Raw genomic sequence first — 21184 nt, 5'->3', positions numbered from 1 at the left:
CGATCGTAGAGTACCCGTCAGAGTGCGAGACCTGTGTGTGTCAACAAGGGGTTGTAGTGTGTTCTTTCATACCTGATTGTGGTCCAGGGTATTATGGAGAACCACCTAATATGGGGTATGTACATAAGTTAACGAACTTTTTCATTTACATTTTCTTTCATAGTAAATACAAATGCAAGTCTATGGGGCTCTAGGGTTTTAAAATTGGGCTCAATAACATGGTGTAATATTGGGCGTATGACATGGTGTAATATTATTTCTCGTGGAAACAATAAACGAGTTTACTACTTAAAAAAACATTTTCAATAGGTTTTTTTTCTTCAGAATAACTATATTCATGTATTACTCATTCGGAAGTTTTCATTCAATGTAGGCTCAATATATTTAATAAAATTTAATTTCCAATTCAATTTAAATGACAACGTTCTTCCAGAACATTGTATAGTGAGAAATGTAAAGCGAAGCATATCAGTTAGCCTCTATATCAATTGTCCTCAGAATCTATTTTTATACTTATATATATATATATATATATATATATATATATATATATATATATATATATATATATATATATATATATATATCACATTTTGTATCATATTTAAGGAAATGACAAATGTCATTATGTGATATTTAATCTATCACGTGCACCGACTTTGTGTTCATATTTTATGATGTCATTTGTCACCATTTACATTTATTTCAATATCTCATGATCAGTCACTTGTCAGAATTGACGTTTCAGGTTTGCAGACTATTGGTGGTCTACAACTTCCGAACCAGAGGATGATTCGAACGTCCAGTAATGACAGATACAACATGCTCAAATAGATTTTGATTTGGGACATTATTTTAATTTAGAGCTAATAGAAACCAAGCGCAATGTCAATCTCTTCAAATAAATTTTAAAATATTAGTATTAAAAATTGTATCCAGTACTAATTTTATGATGTTTCTTTTTCTATAGTAGCCACATTTAGTTAACACTGTTGTCAAGTGTACGTTATTTTTATTATATCCATTGTACATCAATGTTATCAATGTTTGTGTTCAATGGTTGTGATCAATGTTTGTGTTCAATGTTTGTGATCAATAGATCCACATAAACTTAAGAAGTATGTTACACTATTGTTCCTTTGCCTACATTGTCCATCACGGTAGTTAACCTAAATATCTGTTTGATCACAAGATGATTGCTCATTAATAAAACAAATTATAAAGTAATTATCTAATTATCATCTCCCACGCTTATCGAGGGAAAAGATATAAAATAGTGACGCTTTGTCGACATCGGGTCGTCATTTGTGAGCTACTCAGAACATGTTACACAGTTGAACAGAACAAGTTTCAAAGTTCCACAGAACAAGTTACAAAGTTTAACAGAACAAGTTACAAAGTTTAACAGAACAAGTTGCAAAGTTCCACAGAACAATTTACAAAGTTCCACAGAACAAGTTGCAAAGCTCCACAGAACAATTTACAAAGTTCCACAGAACAAGTTGCAAAGTTCCACAGAACAATTTACAAAGTTCCACAGAACAAGTTACAAAGTTCCACAGAACAAGTTGCAAAGTTCCACAGAACAATTTACAAAGTTCCACAGAACAAGTTACAAAGTTCCACAGAACAAGTTACAAAGTTCCACAGAACAATTTACAAAGTTCCACAGAACAAGTTGCAAAGTTCCACAGAACAATTTACAAAGTTCCACAGAACAAGTTGCAAAGCTCCACAGAACAAACAGAAACATGAAGATCTACGTTGCCCTTCTTATATTGAGTATCTGTGTGGCTGTGTTTGCCTGGAAGGTAACATTTGTCTGTCTTTAGCTTGTCAGTTTTATTAGAAATTTTATTGGTTAAAGAAGTTAATTAGCAGATGTGTTTGTTAATCAAGTAAATGACGTTTGATGTAATAATGCATTAAAAAGGAGAACAAATTATTTTCTTTAATTATTTTATAATACACAACTAATGAAATAACTATGAAGAAAAGCGTGGTTCTCTTCATAAATATTACTATAGGAACCCAATACATAATATAGTGGCCCACGCTTTTCTATTATAGTTATTTTTTTATATATATTTAAAGAAAATAAGTTCTTTTCTCTATTTTGTGCATTATAACATTGAAGCGTCTTATTATTACGTTTTAATGCATTTTAATGCACTTTTTAGTATTTAAACTTACGAAATTTTCTCGGCTGTTTTTATATATGACGACATAATGAGGAAGTTTAATGACAGCCTGTAAAAGAATGCACAACAAGGTTTTGATAAAAAGATTTTACACAATTCTGTACTAAAAAGGAGAAAATAAATTATTTTCTTGAAATATAATAATGAGCTACTTTAGAAATAACTAAAATAAACGCGTTGGTCGGTATGTTTTTTCGCAAAAATATCAACTTGGATGATTACCTTTGTACTTAATTTTAAAAACCTAGAAGAATTCTTGGGATGGGCCTACCGCTCTAAAAAATTTAGAGAAATAGACAACACTATCAACTTAGCGCCCGTTGTATTCCTCCAACAACGGGCCATTTATCTAGTTCAATATATACAGAAAATGTATGTATACTTTAACATGGCAACATTTACGGATTAAAATTAGTTGTTACAAGATGTAAGTTCTAATTTTTCCGTTTGTTGAGTGAATGACGCCATTTTATCTTTGACAATATTTCTGCAAAAAATATCCCCAAAGGCCTTTTTAAATTTAACACTCAGCGAGTAGAAGACGAAAATGTTGAAAGAGCTGCCAGCAGCTTCTGAAGAGACGACGACAGCCCAGAAGACAGAGTAGAAGTTCCTGTTGGAAGAGAAGATATAAAAGTTCGTGTTCAACAGCACCGTGTAGCCAATGGCAGGGATGGAGGTCGTTATGTAAATAAAGGAAATCAGAACCAACATTTTAATTAGTCTGTAGTCTCTTAAAGATGATCCATCTTTTGCTGTCCCGGTAGACTTCTCGCTACGCCATTTTGATTTCACATGCAATCGATGTATCATGATAATTGTAAAAATGATATCCAGGATAAAAAGGATAACTCTAGCAGAGACGTTCATCAGGTTGCTAAGATCTAGATTACACTCGGCGCTATGGGTTATGACGACGTTGTAGACTGTTGTGTTTCTAGTGGTATCAAAGTACGGCAAAAACCTGTGACAGACAGCGCCTTGAATCATAAAACACAACATGACCAAATAAATGCTTAGTAAAACTAAAACAGTTTTTGTCCTTGTAAAGAAGAATTTCACTTGAAGTGGAAACAATATACAAAGGCATCTTTCAAAGTTGATGTACACTCGAATCCAAAATGAGCATCGTAGGAACATGATATGTGGCATTCCTGTTGAAAAAAAAATAACAATCAGAAAAAATTTCTGAAAATAAATATGATATTGCATTAAGGAACAAATATTTGCCTAACAAACTGATCTATAATTTTAAAGCACATTTTGAAAACATTATAAAACTGTTTTCACTCAGTAAGTTATAAAATAACTCACAAAATCCTAATGTACACCCCACTCACACACTCTACCAATAATCAATACACATTCATAGACTCAGCTGTTGTGCTTCACCGTACACTAACACCTAAATCCACAGACGTGACATCGATTTCAAGTTACTAATAACATCTATATCCACAGACTTCAAGAGAAACATGAACTTTGGATACGGTGGGCTACCCTTCTTGTTAGTCAAATCTAATCAAACACTGCGGCCAGTACAACAAAGCCTCCACAACACCTGTATTTCTACGGTTACTTTACCTGATGTTAAGTGAACGAACAGTGTGTTGTCTGCTTTTGCCTTGATATCAAACAAGGGATTTGAAAACGCACTAGCCCAAACAAGAGGCAGCACGTTACCTAAATCAGCCAGACATAAAGCCAGAAAACTGATGGTCACTGTTTCTTTAAGACCCTGATGTAGATGAAGAATTATTTTAAGTCTTATGTGTAATGGTGATAATTTTAATTGCTATTGCAGTCTTAAGGTCGCATTTTGTTTTAAACATTTAAATTTAAAATAGATCAAGTTTCGGAAATGTTTATCAACAACTCCCCAACGGACTTCATGTGGTCCTTGGCGAAATTTATGGGAGACAGGAGTTAGACAAGTCACCCTACGCATCCAGTATCACCTGGCATGCACTAGGCCTCAACAGAGTTTTAAGTCATTAAATAAGTTTCTCGAAGCTACATTATATAGAGTATCATTATCTAATTCCGTGGTCTCTAAAAATATCTCTGTAACCTTTTAAGCTAATGGTGTTGATGACCTAAGCTACTGCCCTGTTTTATGAACACCATTATGTTGATGACCTAAGCTACTGACCTGTTTTATAAACACCATTATGTTGATGACCTAAGCTACTGACCTGTTTTATGAACACCATTATGTTGATGATGTTAGCCACGGAACCAAACAGTCCCAGGAAACAATGGATGATGACGATAAAAATAAAATCGAGGACTATGCGAATATTATCGCTGACCAAGTCCGAATGTTCAGTTTCCATCTCAACTTGACCCCTCAATCCCTGGTCAGTAATGACGTAAGTTACTTTGTGTGTAGATGTGATATATGTGTGGGGGAATGTGAAATGTAAGTAGATTCAACGTTCAAGTCGAGGTCTGTAGACAACTAGTCTGCCTTTGTGGAGCAAAGTTGGTGCTAAAATAAAAAAGTAAACCTCTTCAGTTTAGTTTTGATAGCTCCAACTCAAATAAAGTCAATTTTATTATGTCACATCCTTAAGGAATGAATCAATTTTTATTAATGTATTATTATTCGTATTGAATTATTCCCATTAGGACAACGAACTGCCTATTTTAACAAGTTTTTCCATCATAAAAATGTATCTTAGCATAGTAACAAGATTAGAAAAGTGTCAAGTCTAGAAAACTAAAAATATTCAAGTTTGATTTTCGTCTCTGTAGCGTACATCCTTTTTTTAAAAAATCTTTTATTGACTTTTCTATGTAGAAAATAGTTGTCGACAATCATTTCGATTCCCCATTATGTTTTAATTATTTGTGTTTATCTTGGCATTTTGTTAAGTGTATGGTTACGGCTGTTTTAAACAAAATGTAATTATCTACCATTTTTTGAAATAGTTGTCTTCAATTGAATAATTTTACCGTGTATGTAATTTTGTTACCCTGATATCATTCAAACTAAATTGTTCGCGCAGGGTTTAATTTAAAACAAACCCTGATTTTTTTATTATATTCCTAAACCATTGAGTTTAAATAGAAGTTAATGACTGTAATTTTGACGGTAAACGTAGACCTTAACAGTTTATAGTAACAGTTTTATCAATAATGAGAAAATCTTCTAGACTTTTTCTACAACTATTTAGCGGTGATACAAATGTTCGCTTGTTCTAATATAAGACACTCACATGGAGTTCAAACGTTGGTCTGATCCCTATAAAGATCACAACTGTATAAAAACCCAGATCCATAGTGTGATCATGACGCTTGGCATTTCATGATAGCTACATGGAATTTAAAGTGACAAATTTGACAATGTTTAGAAGGGATATAATGCTATAAATATCCTGATCTTTACCGAGATAACAACAATGCAGAGTTTCCTATAGCTAAAACGACTATGACGATACTACGACAGTACTGAAGCCAAAGCTAGTCTAGATCTGAATACAGTGTTAGCACTTTTTATCTAGTGTAAGTACAGTGTTAGCACCTTACAGCTAGTCTGAGTACAGTGTTACATATGATATCTGTGTGGGGTAGAATGTGAAATTTGTGTAGATGTGATCCTAAACTTTCTCGTATATTCTTATATAACACTATGAAAGACCACAATCGGGCTATTGAAATGGTTTTTTTTATTAATTTTTTCCTTTAGAATTTTTTTTTAAAGAATAGAAAAGAATTGCACAAACAATGTAAACAATAGGGGTATAATTGGGTGAGAAATTAGGACATTATAAAAAGGTGAACTCAACTTGACCTGCCCTGTGTCCCGCGAGGTCCCGATAGGCAACTTGATCATTCACGTTTTAAAAAATAATTAAAAACAAAATTAACTTTGTCGTGATATGTCTCGTACCGGTACCACCCGCATGGTAGCCATTACACTACCATCTTAGCTATATGGGTACTGGATAACCAATGTAGAATTAGTCCTATAATGTACTGCAAAGTAAGAAACCAGTTACGCGAATAGGTCCTATATTATTATTTTAAGTTTAATTAGGGCTTATACCCCAAATTAGCCAATTCTATAGCTAAACAAAAAAAAAAGATTTTTAATAAAATTATTAAGGCCTGAAATAGTTTAGTATATAGATTCTAGTTCTAGATTCTAGATGTAGAATTTAGGTTGAGTCTAGATTCTAGTTTTTGCCGTAACTCTAGATCTAGATCTAGACTCTAGATCTAGAACCTAGATAGATAAATCCTATACATTCTGGAATTAGATGATCATTGAAGCTAAACAAAGATTTATATAAAATAATTAAGGCCTGAAATAGATTCTAGATGTAGAATTTAAGTTAAGTCTAGTGACCAGATCTAGATAGATTCATAACTTTTTCTTCATTCGACAGCTGATCTGTAGATCTAGAGGAAAGTATTGTGAAGACCTACTAAAATAAAAAGAACTGTTAAAAAGCTGATTATAGTGTTGAAACCTAATAAAAATAGCAAACGGACGCATGGTTAAGGCTACAGTCGTCAGAAAATTAGCTATATAATGCACTATAGTTTTAACTCGGCACCAAAATCTTCGATGAAACCGCCATTGTTGTTTTAAAAAGTAAATAAATCATGTGACGTCACTATTCACTCTAAGTAAAGTCAATGTTCTGAACTTTTATAATTAATGTGGTTAATCTACCAATGAATAAATCAGTATATTAATTAACGTCTTTAAATTAATTTGTGATTAACTGCCTGTCTGAAAAAGAAATTTTTTCTCTATCTACATACTACTTTACAGCTTTACTCATAGTACAGATTCTCTCATGTAGCTAAACAGACAAACAAACAAACAAAAAAACAAATAAATATTCAAACATTTAAACAAACTTGAGTTTTAGTAGTATACTAGACTTACCCGTCATCAATTGGATAACTGCGGGTTTTGGGGGGTCATCCATAAAAAAACATCACGTCTGTCACTTATCATCACAAAATAACCAGACCCCCATTTCAAAAAGACGTTTTTTATCTTTTAAAAACACCGATTTCGGCTGAGCATGGGTCTGACCACACTATTCCTTCATATACTGACGTCACAGGCGACCTTTTAAAAGGTCTATTAATTTTAATGACACCGACTTTAAAATGTAGCCTCCATTCTCCAAAACAAATTTTAAAATGCTTTTCTGGCATATCTAGCCCTGGCCACCTATTGCATGTGTATATAACGTGAAAACCCGCCATTTTGCTCGTGGTAAACATGGCCTAAAAATGGTCGGAAGTCATACGTCCGGTCCGGAGGCGATATTGTTGTTAGCAACCGACCACGCCTCCAAGTTAGCGAGTAACCCTACTATATCTAGATCTAGAACCTAGATATATAGGCCCAAATCCCATGCATTCTCGAATTAGATGATCATTGAAGCTAAACAAAGATTTATATAAAATAATTAAGGCCTGAAATAGATTCTAGATGTAGAATTTACATTAAGTCTAGATCTAGAATTTAAGTTAAGTCTAGTGACCTAGATTTAGATCTAGATCTAGATTCATAACTTTTTCTTCCTTCGACAGCTGATCTGTAGATCTAGAGAAAGGTATTGTATAATAAAATAAAAAGAACTGTTAAAACATTGATAATAGTGTTGAAACGCAATAAAAAAAATTGCAAACGGACGTATTGTTAAAGTTAGAGCCGACAGAAAATTAGCTTAAGAACGCGTTAAAGATCTGAATCAGCAACGAAATCTTGGATAGAAGCCGCCATTTATTGTTCTAAAAAGTAAACAAATTATGTGACGTCACTATTCAGTCAAAGTAAAGCCATTCTTTTAAACTTTTATAATTAATGTGGTTAAGCTACCAATGAATAAATCAATTAATTAATTAATGTCTTTAAATAAATTTGTGTTTAACAGTCTGTCTGAAAACAAAAAATTTTCTCTACCTACGTACTATTTTACAGCTCTACACATAGTGCAGATTCTATCCAGTAGCCAATCAGACAAACAAAGAAAAAAAATATTCAAACATGTAAACAAACTTGAGTTTTAGTAGTATGTAGATAGATAGCTAGATGATATATCTTTTTACTATTTCTAGTATGTTACAAATTGTCAACAGATCCCTTAATGTAGGTCAAATAAAAATTAATTAGTTAAAAACATTAAAAAAATATTGAAAAAAGTGAAAAAAAAAACGTTTTAATAACCATCTTTTATGTAACAATGCTCGAAAAAGTAGAAAATAAATATTTTAAAAAAAATGATAATACACTATTATTTAAATAACTATAAAAAGCGTGGGCCACTCTATTATCTATTGGAAGAGACCCACGCTTTTCTTTTTATCGAGCGTTTCGATCTAGACAGACAGACTGTCGAAAGACAGAGAAAGCAAATTAAATAAAAGTTTGTAAAAACACAATGAATGTTTTTACTAAACTATTTCAGGAATTAAATATTTCATATAAATCTTTGTTTCTTAGCAATGGGATAGATTAAGCTCGGATTTAATGTAGCTAAAATAAATATTTGGCGTCATTTTATTTTATGGTTAAGTGGCCTACCTCCAGATTTTTTACGGAGAGTTTGAAATAATATGAAATATTTTCACTACATGTTGTTTGAGTTTGTGGCCGAGAAGATAGCGCGCTGACATGTCAAGTGTCATGGGGACAAAAGTTATGCAATAATAGTACCCTCTCCCCCCCCCCCCCCCCCCTATAGTAAGTGCACATTAGGAAATCTCAATGCAAGCAATTGGTCAGAATCGTTTGTTATTATATTGACGTTAGCTTTAATAATTTATTCATTTTTTATTAATATGAGGTTCGAGCTCAGAAAATATTTTAGGGAGAAATCGACGATTTTAAAAGGTAAACATGTGTAAGCTGATGTGTGATTCTTTCAAGATGGGAATGATAAAGTTGCCTTTCGGGCCTTTCTGGCTTACCGAAACACGGGTAGGTGAAGTAAAGTTTACCTGTTTTTGTGACCCCAGCATATGAAAGGATAGGGTGGTAAGCACCATGTGCAGTCAAAATCGATATTTTACAAGACAAAATATGTTGGCTGAAGTGTGATGTGGAGTCTGTGTGACAGTGGGTAGAGGGAGTCAATCAAGCGTATCGTCATTTGTGAATGGCCCTTGCACTCAAAGTTATCCAAAGGATAACGGGTGGTCTAGTATTACTTATATATGAAATTTAGTCAAATTAACTCAAACGGTACTCTTGTTATCGAGTTTACACACACACACACACATATACACGTCACACACAGAGAAGAGATAGCAAAACAAAACAAAGATTCCGAATCCCGAACGTTATAAAACGTTATTTTTTTCACATTTTGATTTTGATTTTTGCACGAATACAATTTTTATATCCCTTATGTATTCCTGTCAAAATAACTTTTAATTAGCACAATTACACTACTTCCTCTATTCTCTGTATGTGTAATTTTGAGGTGGATAAAACATTGGTTTGACACTTGATGTTTCGGTGTTTTGATTTTCCGTCGCCCCGTAAATGGTGTCAAATGCTGCTGACCTTACCATCCCCCCCCCCCCCCCCACAATAAATACCAGAATTGTGTCAGATTTGACCCCTAAGGAGCAACCAATCCCCTCCCTACATTCGGTAATGTTTGGTCATGCGTACTGTAGACATTGTGTTGTTTCCTAAAGCGACAGGCTTACGTCTGTTGCAGATAATAAAAAATTTCAAACAACATTCATCGTTGCGAAGATTGCTTATTTTATTGTTTTTATTTAAACATCTAGAGATTATCTCTTCGAAACTTCTTTCAAAAAATCTCCCAGAATGCCTTCTTAAACCTGGCGCTCATGGAGTAGAAGAGGAAAACGTTGAAGGAACTACAGACAGCTTCAGATGACACGACGACGCCCAGGATGACGGAGTAGAAGTTTCTGGAGATCATCGAAAGATTTATGACAGAGTCCAGAAAAATAAACAGTATCGTGTAGCCAATGGCAGGGATCGAGGTCGATATGTAAATAAAGGAAATAAAAGCCAGCATTTTCATTAGTCTGTAGTCTCGTAAAGCTGATCCATCTTTTGCTGTCCCAGCAGACGTCTCGCTGCGCCATTTTGATTTCACCAGAAGGCGGTGTATCATGAAAATTGTGAACATTATGTCCAGGATAAAAAGGATAAATTTAGCAGCGACATTTATCCTGCCACTTACAAATAAATCGCACTCGGCGCTCTGAGTTATAATGACGTTGTAGACTGTTGAGTTTCTAGTGGTATCAAAGTACGGCAGAAACTTGTGACAGACAGCGCCTTGAATCATAAAATACAAATTAAACAAACAAATGCTCAGTAAAATGAAAACAGTTTTTGTCTTTGTAAAGAGGAATTTCACATGAAGCGGAAACAAAATACAAAGGCATCTTTCAAAGTTGATGTACACTCGGATCCACAGTGAGCATCGTAGGAACATGTTATGGGGTACTCCTGTAGAAGATCAAAATATTTTGATTGCTTTTTATAAAGTATGATTAGATTTTAATTCTGAAAGCACTGAAGTAATAAAGTTACCTACAATTTTGGAATCGAAACATTTAGAAAGTTCGACCTGAACTTGTTAGAAAATGATTTACAGATATATAACTTCAAAGTTGTAAGTTTTCATCAATTCTGTGTTAGGTCAATAATGATATGTTGCTCCGTGTTATTTTCATATATCTATATCTCTACTTAATTATAAGTCATCTTTGAATTAACTTCATGTTTATTTTACCTCCGTCTTTATAAAGTGTTATAAATAACTTCATCACCAGAAAAAAACAACATTACAATCCATTTGACTAGACACAATCCGATGGTAATAAAACACAATATTAAGTGTTAGAATTTAAAACTATATACGTGTAAACATAGCTATATACAATGCTTGTGTCCAATTAAATTCACTAAGTTTTGTCATAATCATAACAAATCCACCTCACCTCGCGTAATTCTACCTTTACCTGAAGTTAAAAATACAAAATACAACACCTGTATTCCTACCTTCACCTTACCTGAAGTTAAATGCACGAACAACGTATTGTCTGATTTTTCCTTGATATCAAACAAGGGATTCGAACACACACTAGCCCAGACAAGAGGCAGCACGTTACCTAAATCAGCCAGACATAAAGCCAGGAAACTGATGGTCACTGTCTCCTTCAGGCCCTAGAAATAGTTTTTGGAAAATTAATTGCAATTTAGACAGATAAAACAAATAGATAATTAATGTCTTGAAAAAATGACGTCACCTAATTAACCTGATAAAACAAATACATAATTAATGTCTTGACAAAATGACGTCACCTAATTAGCCACACGAGTAAGGAGAGAGACGTAAAGGTGCTGGTGTGTACAGTGAAGACAACGCTGACGTCATTTTGTAACAATTGATGTAGGATTGTTGTGTTTGTATATGGGGTCGTCCAGTTATGGGGTCATTCAGTTATGGGGTCATCCAGTTATGAGGTCATACAGTTATGAGGTCATCCATTTTAGAGATACGAACAAAAAATTTATTAGATCTACATATTAAACTTTTTTTAAACTACTGTTTTAACTCGGGCCTACAAATTGTTGTTTTCAGGTTAAACGGTTCGTGTTCTGTAGCATGTAAGGTGTAGCGTGTAAGTGCTTTATGTTCAATTAAGCGTCTCGGCGTCCACACTAAACTCACATTTTTGTTTTATTCACGACCACGAAAGTCAAACTTTTCGGACGACTTTTTTCGTCATCAACACAATGATGTTGCTAGCTTTATTGAAATTTTATATGGTCACCATGATGTTGATGACCTAAACCACTGACCTGTTTTATAAACACCATGATGTTGATGATGTTGGTGAGGGAACCAAAGACACCCAGAAACCCTTGAATGATGACAACAAACACAATCTCGCAGACGACTCGTGTTTCGTCAGTAACTAGCTCAGAATATGCTCTTTGTCGCGGGTCTATTAGGACCCTCGGACCCGAAGTGGTCACCTCATTACGTATGGTGGTCATCTCAGTATGTGAGCTGGTCAGTTCGTTTAAAAAAAGCTGACTTTATTAAAATACGTATTGTATTTAAATGTACCCAGATGTAGTTTATAGTTTTTAATTTTGTTTTTTAAAAGAAATTTTGAAATAATACACGAGGTTATAATTGCAATTTCATTCCATCTTCTAAGAAAAATTTATCATAATTCATGGTAGATAGAAATAATTGTAAATTCATTTAAAATGATTATGATTAATGTGTGTTTTATTTTAATTTTCAAAATTAAAATGTACTTTTTGTAATAAATAAAAAATTATTACGAATGATCTTGTTTAGCCAAGTGATTATTTACAACTAAGTTAATAATTAAAGTAGTATTTAGTAGTTTGGTGTAACTGGTAGGAGGTACCCCTAATCCCAAGGACGCAGCCAGCTGATCAATACAAAGCGCCACGTCACCCTCTATAACTACTACGCCACTACTCTAATCGCAGCTTAATGATGGTAATTTTAAAACATAATTGCTAGGTTGTAACAGTTCAATGTCAAGCATTGCTCCAGTTTTTTTTTCTAAGCTAATATGTTGCGGCATCCTCAAATGTATCTCAAATATAATGTAAGCTTTTAGGCAACATAAACATAAGATGACATCATCATACATCATTTAGAGTAGCTGTTAGATAAACATATAAAAATATATGTGAAAAAATAACGGATTGCAAGCCAGTTAAATGCGTGGATGTATGTCCACTTTTACTTTCTTGTATAGAGAGAGTATTGTAATCGTGCAAAAAATCGAAATCGAGATTTTCACAAATCTCGACATTTTAGAATTCTCGGAAAAACCTAATTTTGCAGTCTTGTCTGCATGTTCCTGTGTCAGTATATATGTGTCTGTGTGTCTGTGTTTCTATGTATCTGTGTGCATGTGAACACAATAACTTGAGTACCGTTACAACTAGGTTGATCAAATTTGTATTTTTTTGTATCCACTTTCCATCGATTTCCGGTTAACCGGAACTAAAATTTATTCTACTTTCGGTTTTTTAAAAGCCTATATCTTGGGCACTATTTCTGATATATAGGTGAAATTTCACATATAAGCAAAAGAGCTGTTGCGGTCAAATCACAAGAAGTAGTAGTTTACGATATTACCGCTATCTCAAAAAATAATAATCATTAAAAAAGTTTTAAAAAACCCACGTTTTCTGATTGAACTAAAAAGTAGAAAATAAATGCTATAGGCCCTACATCACAATAATGCAAGCGATCACTCTACTATAAGCGATGAAAAACGTGGGGCGCCGAAGTAAAAGTTATATTACTATTGATTAGATAATACTATTGACTTTTATTAGGGAGCTTGTAGAGAGTCAACAGTATTAGAAACTGTAAGAAAATCACGGCGCCCCACGTTTTTGCTCGCTTATAGTAGAGTGATCGCTTGCATTATTGTGATGTAGGGCCTATAGCATTTATTTTCTACTTTTTAGTTCAATCAGAAAACGTGGGTTTTTTAAAACTTTTTTAATGATTATTATTTTCAACTTTTTAGTCTTTGTCTGTTTGTTTGCATTAAAATCTTGCTATCGATTTTATCTTTTCACTTTTTTTGGGTAAACGAAGACAACTCGTAAAAAGGCAACTCGTAAAAAGACAACTCGTAAAAAGACAACTCGTAAAAAACACGTTGTTTGAATACGTTACTGACTAGAACACATAGATTTGAACCCGTGTCGAGTGGGATAGCAATCGTGTGCCCAACCACTCGACCATATCGTCTCCCCCAAAATGGCCTACCTCCTGTAAGTTTAAACTCGGTTCAAGCTAAATTCTCTGCCCCTAAGCCTGTGGCGACATGTGATCGTTCGCTTCACTGCGCGCGAGGTACGCGTCGCTGGTTTTTTTTCTAATGGCTAGCAGAGGAGAATTATATATATAGATTATATAGCGGTCTAAAATGCTCAATAAAATGTTTCCATTGATCAATTTAGTAATAATAACAATTGAATATTCAATGGTCATCCAAAAGAAAGCTTCCCTGAAAATTTCAGCGCGCTAGCTAACTGGGAAGTGCCAGAAATTTCGATCGCAAGATTTGATTGGAAAGACAAACAAATAAACACACAGAGAAAGCAAGTTAAAGAAAACGTGGGAAAAAAAAAGCATAAGAATTTATAAAGTACTAATGTTCCGCACTAATATACACGCATTATTCGCTGTTCACGTTGTGCACAATTCCTTTGTCTACGAGATTCTATTCTATTTTTAAAAGTTTCAGTATGTAAAAATTGATTTCAAATCATGTCTATATCCCGAGTTGCCATCCCCAGTAATTTAAAGTTCAATTCTGTATGTGGCGGGCAACGGGCGGCCGGACCCTTGATTACAGGGAAATAGAGCCAAAAAAAAAATAGACTTGATCGCCATAGTGTGATATATCCAAAGTGCCGTTCTTCTAAATTAATAATTTAAAAAAATTAATATTGAAGTTGTTTTAAAACAAATTTCATTTTCCAAAATTATAGTGTTAATTGACGGCATATGCAGTAAACAAAATTAAAGAAAAATTATCACCATTCACAAAAAATTTAATTATGTCCGAAAATTATTTACTTTTAGTCCCTTAGCAATCATTACGTCCCTTGATAAATTAGGAAAACACAATTACTTCCTTTTAAAGAAAACGTTACGTCTGGTGAAAAATTACGTTTTATTATTTTGTTTTGGTGTTGGAAAAAACAAATTGTATAATTAGCGTAGATTGATAAAGTGAAATGTTGTAAGTAACACACAGATATTTTAAATACTGCATTTTATTTATTTTATACGCTGAGCTTACTGTTTACTAATTGTTGTTTTTAATCAATATCAGTTCAGAAGCCAGCTCCTTAATGTCCTCTATGTTTACTTTTATCTTTCCGTTTGCAGATAAGCTTGGCGTATTATAGTCGTTCATCAACTTCAATCGGGCGCATCCACCGGCACCCTGACAGGATTCGATTAGGTGCCCTGTGCTATCCTTTGAGCGCTATGGTGCATAATTTCATCTTAAACAATGCGATAGACAATGGATAAGAAAGTTTACTATAGTCTTTAACTGAATCATCGAATCCGGCCGTCCTCCTGCGCCCCGATAGGATGCTATTTGACGCCCCGGGCCTTCCCGTGTTCGCTATGGCGCCTACGTTCATTTAAGGAAGTGCAAAAGGCTATGAATACGTTGGGGTACTAGAGTCGTTTACTAATTTAAATCAGGCGGTTCCGCCGGTGCCTCAGCATGGTGCGATTTGGTGCCACGTGCTAGACTGTGAGCACTTTGTGTTTACGTGTGCGTTAATTTGCATTATTTTAAATTATTATTTGCGTTTATGTTTTGCGTTTGTGTTTCTATTTGTGTTTGCGTTTGTTATTTTGTGTGCGTTTTTTTTCTTTGTGTTTGGGTTGGGGTTTGCATTTGTGGTTAGGTTTGTGTTTGCGTTAGTGGTGTCGCATGCGTTTGTATTTGTTTGCTTTTGTGTGTGTGTGTTTTGGTTGGCTGTAATTAGGGTCAATTGGAAAAGTAATATATTTCATACACCCGGGTAATGCCTGGTATATGCTGATTACTAAACAAACATGTCATGGTCCTTTACATATAGGTGTTTTTACAGAGGCCAGTGCAGGGTCTGGCCGGGACGGCTTGTGTTATTTAAGAATATTCGAGAAAGTTTTGGGGAGATCGCTCCCGCTTTATTTAACTTAATTAGGACAATGTATGATATAACGATTTTCAACTGCCTAGTCAAACAATGACAATGTATGAATATATAAGTTTTCATTCTAATTCGATAATTGATAATGATGGAACTAGCTGCATAAGCCCGTTGTTGGACAAGCTAAAAATGTTTTTTAGATTTTCAATTGTCTATGACGGTTTTTTAGGATACCTTTCCATAGAGACACCTGGTATAAACTGTTAGCAATCTCCCCTTTCACTTTTCTTATTATTTCACACTCGGATTTAGCAACAGCATAAAGAGATGCTTGAACATTACCCGAGATTATCATGACATACGGTTGTATTATTTGCTTTACCTGAAGTTTTATATTAAGCCTATTTGGCTGTTCTTGATAAGCTACGAATTTCAACCGTTTTTTTTTTCTTTAAAGCAAATGGAAAGGTCACGTGAACAAGTTCATAATTCAAGTCCAGAAACAACCTGGCTTCAGACACGACTGACGTCACGAGTTTTAGGTTTTAGTTTGTATGTTTGTATGTTTGTATGTTTGGGACACACTACAGGTTATAGTTTGTCATTATGTTTGCCGCGTGTGTGATTTTACTGCAGTGTACAATTATCACAAACACGGCAACAAAATCAGGCAATGTAGGCTACTCACGTCTTTGCTTTATAAAGTATCACACAAATTTGACGGATAAAAAACAAATTAAAATAGTATTAATTTAACATTTCAGAGATTTTTTATTTTGTTGTTTCTTTTAAACAGCTAAAGATAACCTCTTCCAAACTTCACACAGAAAATCTCCCAAAACGCCCTCTTAAACCTAGCGCTCATGGAGTAGAAGACGAAGAAGTTGAAGGAGCTACCCACAGCTTCAGACGCCACGACTATTCCCCAGATGACAGAGTAGAAGTTCCTAAACATCCGTACGTTGCTGATGACGGAGTCTAAGACATTAAACAGCACCGTGTAGCCAAGCGCGGGGATGGAGGTCGCTATGTAAATAAAGGAAATCAGAACCAACATTTTAATTAGTCTGTAGTCTCGTAAAGCTGATCCATCTTTTGCTGTCCCGGTAGACTTCTCGCTGCGCCATTTTGATTTAAGCAGTAACCGATGTATCATGATAATTGTAAAAATGATATCCAGGATAAAAAGAATAACTCTAGCAGTAACGTTCATCATGTTGCTTAGATCTAGATTACATTCGCTACTCTGTGTTATGATAACTTTGTAGACTGTTGAGTTTCTAGTGGTATCAAAGTACGGCAGAAACTTGAAACAAACAGCGCCTTGAATCATGAAAGCCACCATAACTATGTAAATGCATATGATAACTAGAGTAGTTTTCCTTCTTGTGAACATTACCTTGACCCTCAGAGGAAAGACGATACACAGACACCTTTCAAAGTTGATGTAGACTCGGATCCAAGAGGAACATCTGAGAAATGTTATGTGGGGCACACCTAAAAATAGAGGTGTATTTTTAGCAAATTTATATTTCAGAATTAACTCTTCATTTCTCCTGAAGAGATTTTATTGGTACTGCGATATATGACACAAAACTTGACCAAAGTTTGTAAGGATCTTATTGAACATTAAGTACGTCGTCATGTTTTATAAAGTGTGATTTCAATTATCAATGCTTTGCTCTACTTATCACTTGTAATATCTAGTTATTGTGGACAATTATCATTTTTATGCTACATTATTGTAATAATTATGTTCATAGTCAGTCACACAAAATCCTCTAACTTTACTGCAAACATGTGTCACACAATCCTACAATAAATCCTCTAACTTTACTGCAAACATGTGTCACACAATCCTACAATAAATCCTCTAACTTTACTGCAAACATGTGTCACACAATCCTACAATAAATCCTCTAACTGTACTGCAAACATGTGTCACACAATCCTACAATAAATCCTCTAACTGTACTGCAAACATGTGTCACACAATCCTACAATTAATCCTCTAACTGTACTGCAAACATGTGTCACACAATCCTACAATAAATCCTCTAACTGTACTGCAAACATGTGTCACACAATCCTACAATAAATCCTCTAACTGTACTGCAAACATGTGTCACACAATCATACAATAAATCTCCAATGTGGCAATGATTCCAATCACCTACAGATTTTAAAATCCGAAAAGTCGAAACTTGACACAATTTATAATCAGACTCATACTGCGAAGAGTTGTCCTACGTAGACAAGTTGACTCCTATTTTATTTTCACAAGCTTTTATATAATTCGGATAGTCTGTATGTGTGTTTGTTTATTTGTCTGTGGGTTTGTGGCAAATCTTGTTACTCAGTTTTTTAATTAGTTAGATCCGGTCGATCTAGTGAAAACTATAAGGGCAGTAAAATAAAAAATTTAAATGATTTGAAAGTTAGAGGTAGCAAGATTAAAAGCTTGCTGTCGTCTGTAAAATATGGTCACGCACGGCCGCTTTTATTGAGAAAATGAATCACTAAAAAGTTAAAAATAAAATTAATATAAAAAAACTTTATAGCAACAAGCTTTTAAATGCACCGAAAATAAGAAAAAAAATAATAATCTGCTTTCTTTCATAAAAGCTTTAATCGCTTAAAAATGTAAAAGATCTCATTCAAAGATCTCATTTTCATGAAAGAAAGCAGATGCGGTTTTTTAATTTCAGTGCATTTAAAAACGTTTTCCTATAAAGGTTTTTCACATTTGTTTTACTAACTGCTCCACTAGAACCTCACATCAACTTTTCTAATACAATAACCAGCGTCAGTAGCGATTCACGAAGGTGGGGAAGTCACACCATTAGAGGAGCGATACCAGTTGATGGGATGACACCATTTAGTAGGGTGACACCATTATGTGTGATACCATTTACAGGGGTGACACCTTTTATGGATGTATAAAAAACGCAGCTGCCTACCATACACTATTTGGAAACTTTGAAATAAGCCAACAAGAAGTTAACAACACCTGTATTTCTACCTTCACCTTACCTGAAGTTAAAGGAACAAACAACGTATTGTCTGCTTTTTCCTTGATATCAAACAAGGGATTCGAACACACGCTAGCCCAGAAAAGAGGCAGCAAGTTACCTAAATCAGCCAGACATAAAGCCAGGAAACTGATGGTCACTGTCTCCTTCAGGCCCTGGAAAAATGTTATTGTAGTCTAAAAACGATTTTAAAGCCATTTATTTTATAATTAGCAACACAATATCTGGCATCGATGCGGAGGTTTCCTCTAGTCCTTAGTGTGAGAACAAAGTGTTGAATTTATAATGTATATTTTTTAATGTACGCATCATAAATCATTGTATGGCCATTTTCGTTTTCAGGCTTAGGACATTGGAATAAATGATATATATCTTATTTACAATAAAATTGTGAAACTCAACTCGTGTTGTCCGTTTGTTTTATCATTTGAAGCTACTAAACACAAAACTATATTAGTTGAAAATTGCAAGTATATTAGTTGAAGTTGCAAAACAAATCTATTAATTAAACAAATGTATTTTAAGTTCAACTTTACAGCTAGTGTCATGTCCGCTGAAAGTAAATAGTGTGTTAGTTTCTATTACAGGGAAAGAAATAATATCGTCTGGACTTGGCAGACAAACACTGTAATGAGGAATAGTGGCGTTTTTTTTTTAAAAAGGGGGGGGGGCTGAATGGGCAGCAGCACAGGGCCCGATTTATAGGGACCATAAAGTTTACAAAAATTCAACTTTTTTCTTTAACCATATTCAATCACATAAATAACATTTTTGGCGTCAAATTTTAGCGTCTTTTCTAATGAAATATTAAATATGTATATTATAAATAGAATAGTTCTCAGAGCAAATGGCTAATGCATAGCTAAGCAATATGCTTGCCGTATATAAATCGTCTTTTCCTGTTGATTGTTACTTAAAGTAAGCTCTTTTCTCTAAAGTAATTGTTATTAACTACCACTCATGTTACGAGTTTGTTGCCTTAGACTAAACAAACTCATCATCACCAACCCTGTAATCTGTTGTAATAACCAGCTTTGTAGAATCCACACGTTTGTTTGTCACTAATGATGCCTTGTAGCTTCCTGCAACTAGCTGTTAATGTGGTAATAATGCGTATATTTTAGTGGCACCAAGGGATATTACGAGGACAGAGTTATATATTTTAGGGGCTTCTTGGGGAATTAATGAGACAGGGTCCAATATTTTTAGGGGTCCCATGAAATATTAAGGGAACAAGGCTCCGTGGTTCTAGTGGCGTCAAGGTTAAATTAAGTGGACATGGTCCCAGGGTTTTAGGGGCACCAAGTCGCTAAGTCTGACGTCAACAGTGTTAGCAGAATCGCTATGTCTGACGATTCTATTAGGTGACTTTGAAATAGGTTAAATTAGAATATAATTTAATTAAAACAAGATTTTATATTTTTAATAATGGAGAGATAGCTGAACAATACAAACAATTTTCACCAATTGATATGAGAGTTCCTAGCCAACATGATAGCCGTTAGCTAAACACTCAGGTGGCATGGGTACGGAACCGAAGCAGTTAATGACGTTTTTGTTTGTTTTGGTGTCTAACCTAGAAAGTGGACAGAGGGAAATATCAAAGCACGCGAATAATTGCTATTTTAGACGTTTGTTTTAATGATTTATTTATTTACTATTCACATGTGGTTCGCGCTAATGACTTTGATTCAGATAAAGTGAATCATGGGTATAGTTTTGAAAGTATGTTTCCTAATAAAAAAAATCTAGCAATGGTGTGTGCTGAAGGAATATCAAGATCAATGCGACACACACACGATGTACGTGCAACACCACCCGCGCTGCTCTACTAGCAGTTCACTAATGTTTCACTCAACCAACCCAGGTTACAGGATGTCACATCTTCCTTTACCAATACATGGATTGAGACTGATGCTCATAATAAGATGTCAGACAATACAACTTAAATTGATTCATGGAGTTCTATAGAGAGCCGTCATTCTGACCCCCCCCCCCAGTCTTTGAAGCCAGCCACTGACCTGTTTCACAAACACCAAGATATTGATGATGTTGGTGACGGAACCAAACAGAGCCAGCAAACCCTGGATGATGACGATAAAGACCAGATCACAGATGACCCGCATGTCGTCACTGACCAGCTCAGAAACTTCCCTCGGTGTGACGGTCACGTGTGTGGCTAGATGGACCTCGCTACCTGCAGTGGTCATCGCTGTTAGTGCCTGGGTCTCTTCGGTACGGGATGAGCTCAT

The 21184-nt window shown here is 34.6% G+C and overlaps 2 protein-coding genes across 2 annotated transcripts; both read right to left on the bottom strand.

The window, feature by feature from the left end:
- Positions 1-9997: 9997 nt before the first annotated feature.
- Positions 9998-12228, bottom strand: LOC131937844 (uncharacterized). Its single transcript, XM_059295520.1, has 3 exons — positions 12031-12228; positions 11238-11391; positions 9998-10497 (listed from the first exon to the last, which is right to left on the bottom strand). The coding sequence occupies exons 1-3, from the start codon at positions 12226-12228 to the stop codon at positions 9998-10000; spliced, it is 852 nt and encodes a 283-aa protein (XP_059151503.1).
- A 4468-nt stretch (positions 12229-16696) lies between these two features.
- LOC131937842 (uncharacterized) lies at positions 16697-21184 on the bottom strand. Its single transcript, XM_059295519.1, has 4 exons — positions 20954-21184; positions 19941-20024; positions 18934-19108; positions 16697-17397 (listed from the first exon to the last, which is right to left on the bottom strand). Exons 1-4 carry the CDS (start codon positions 21182-21184, stop codon positions 16697-16699), a joined length of 1191 nt encoding a protein of 396 aa, XP_059151502.1.

This window comes from Physella acuta, unplaced genomic scaffold (genome assembly GCF_028476545.2).
Source record: "Physella acuta isolate Inbredline_101_S28 unplaced genomic scaffold, ASM2847654v3 ptg000223l, whole genome shotgun sequence".
In the NCBI taxonomy this organism is placed as follows: domain Eukaryota; kingdom Metazoa; phylum Mollusca; class Gastropoda; family Physidae; genus Physella; species Physella acuta.
The sequence above is the reverse complement of the archived record's forward strand: the minus strand, read 5'-3'. Positions and strand labels throughout refer to the sequence as shown.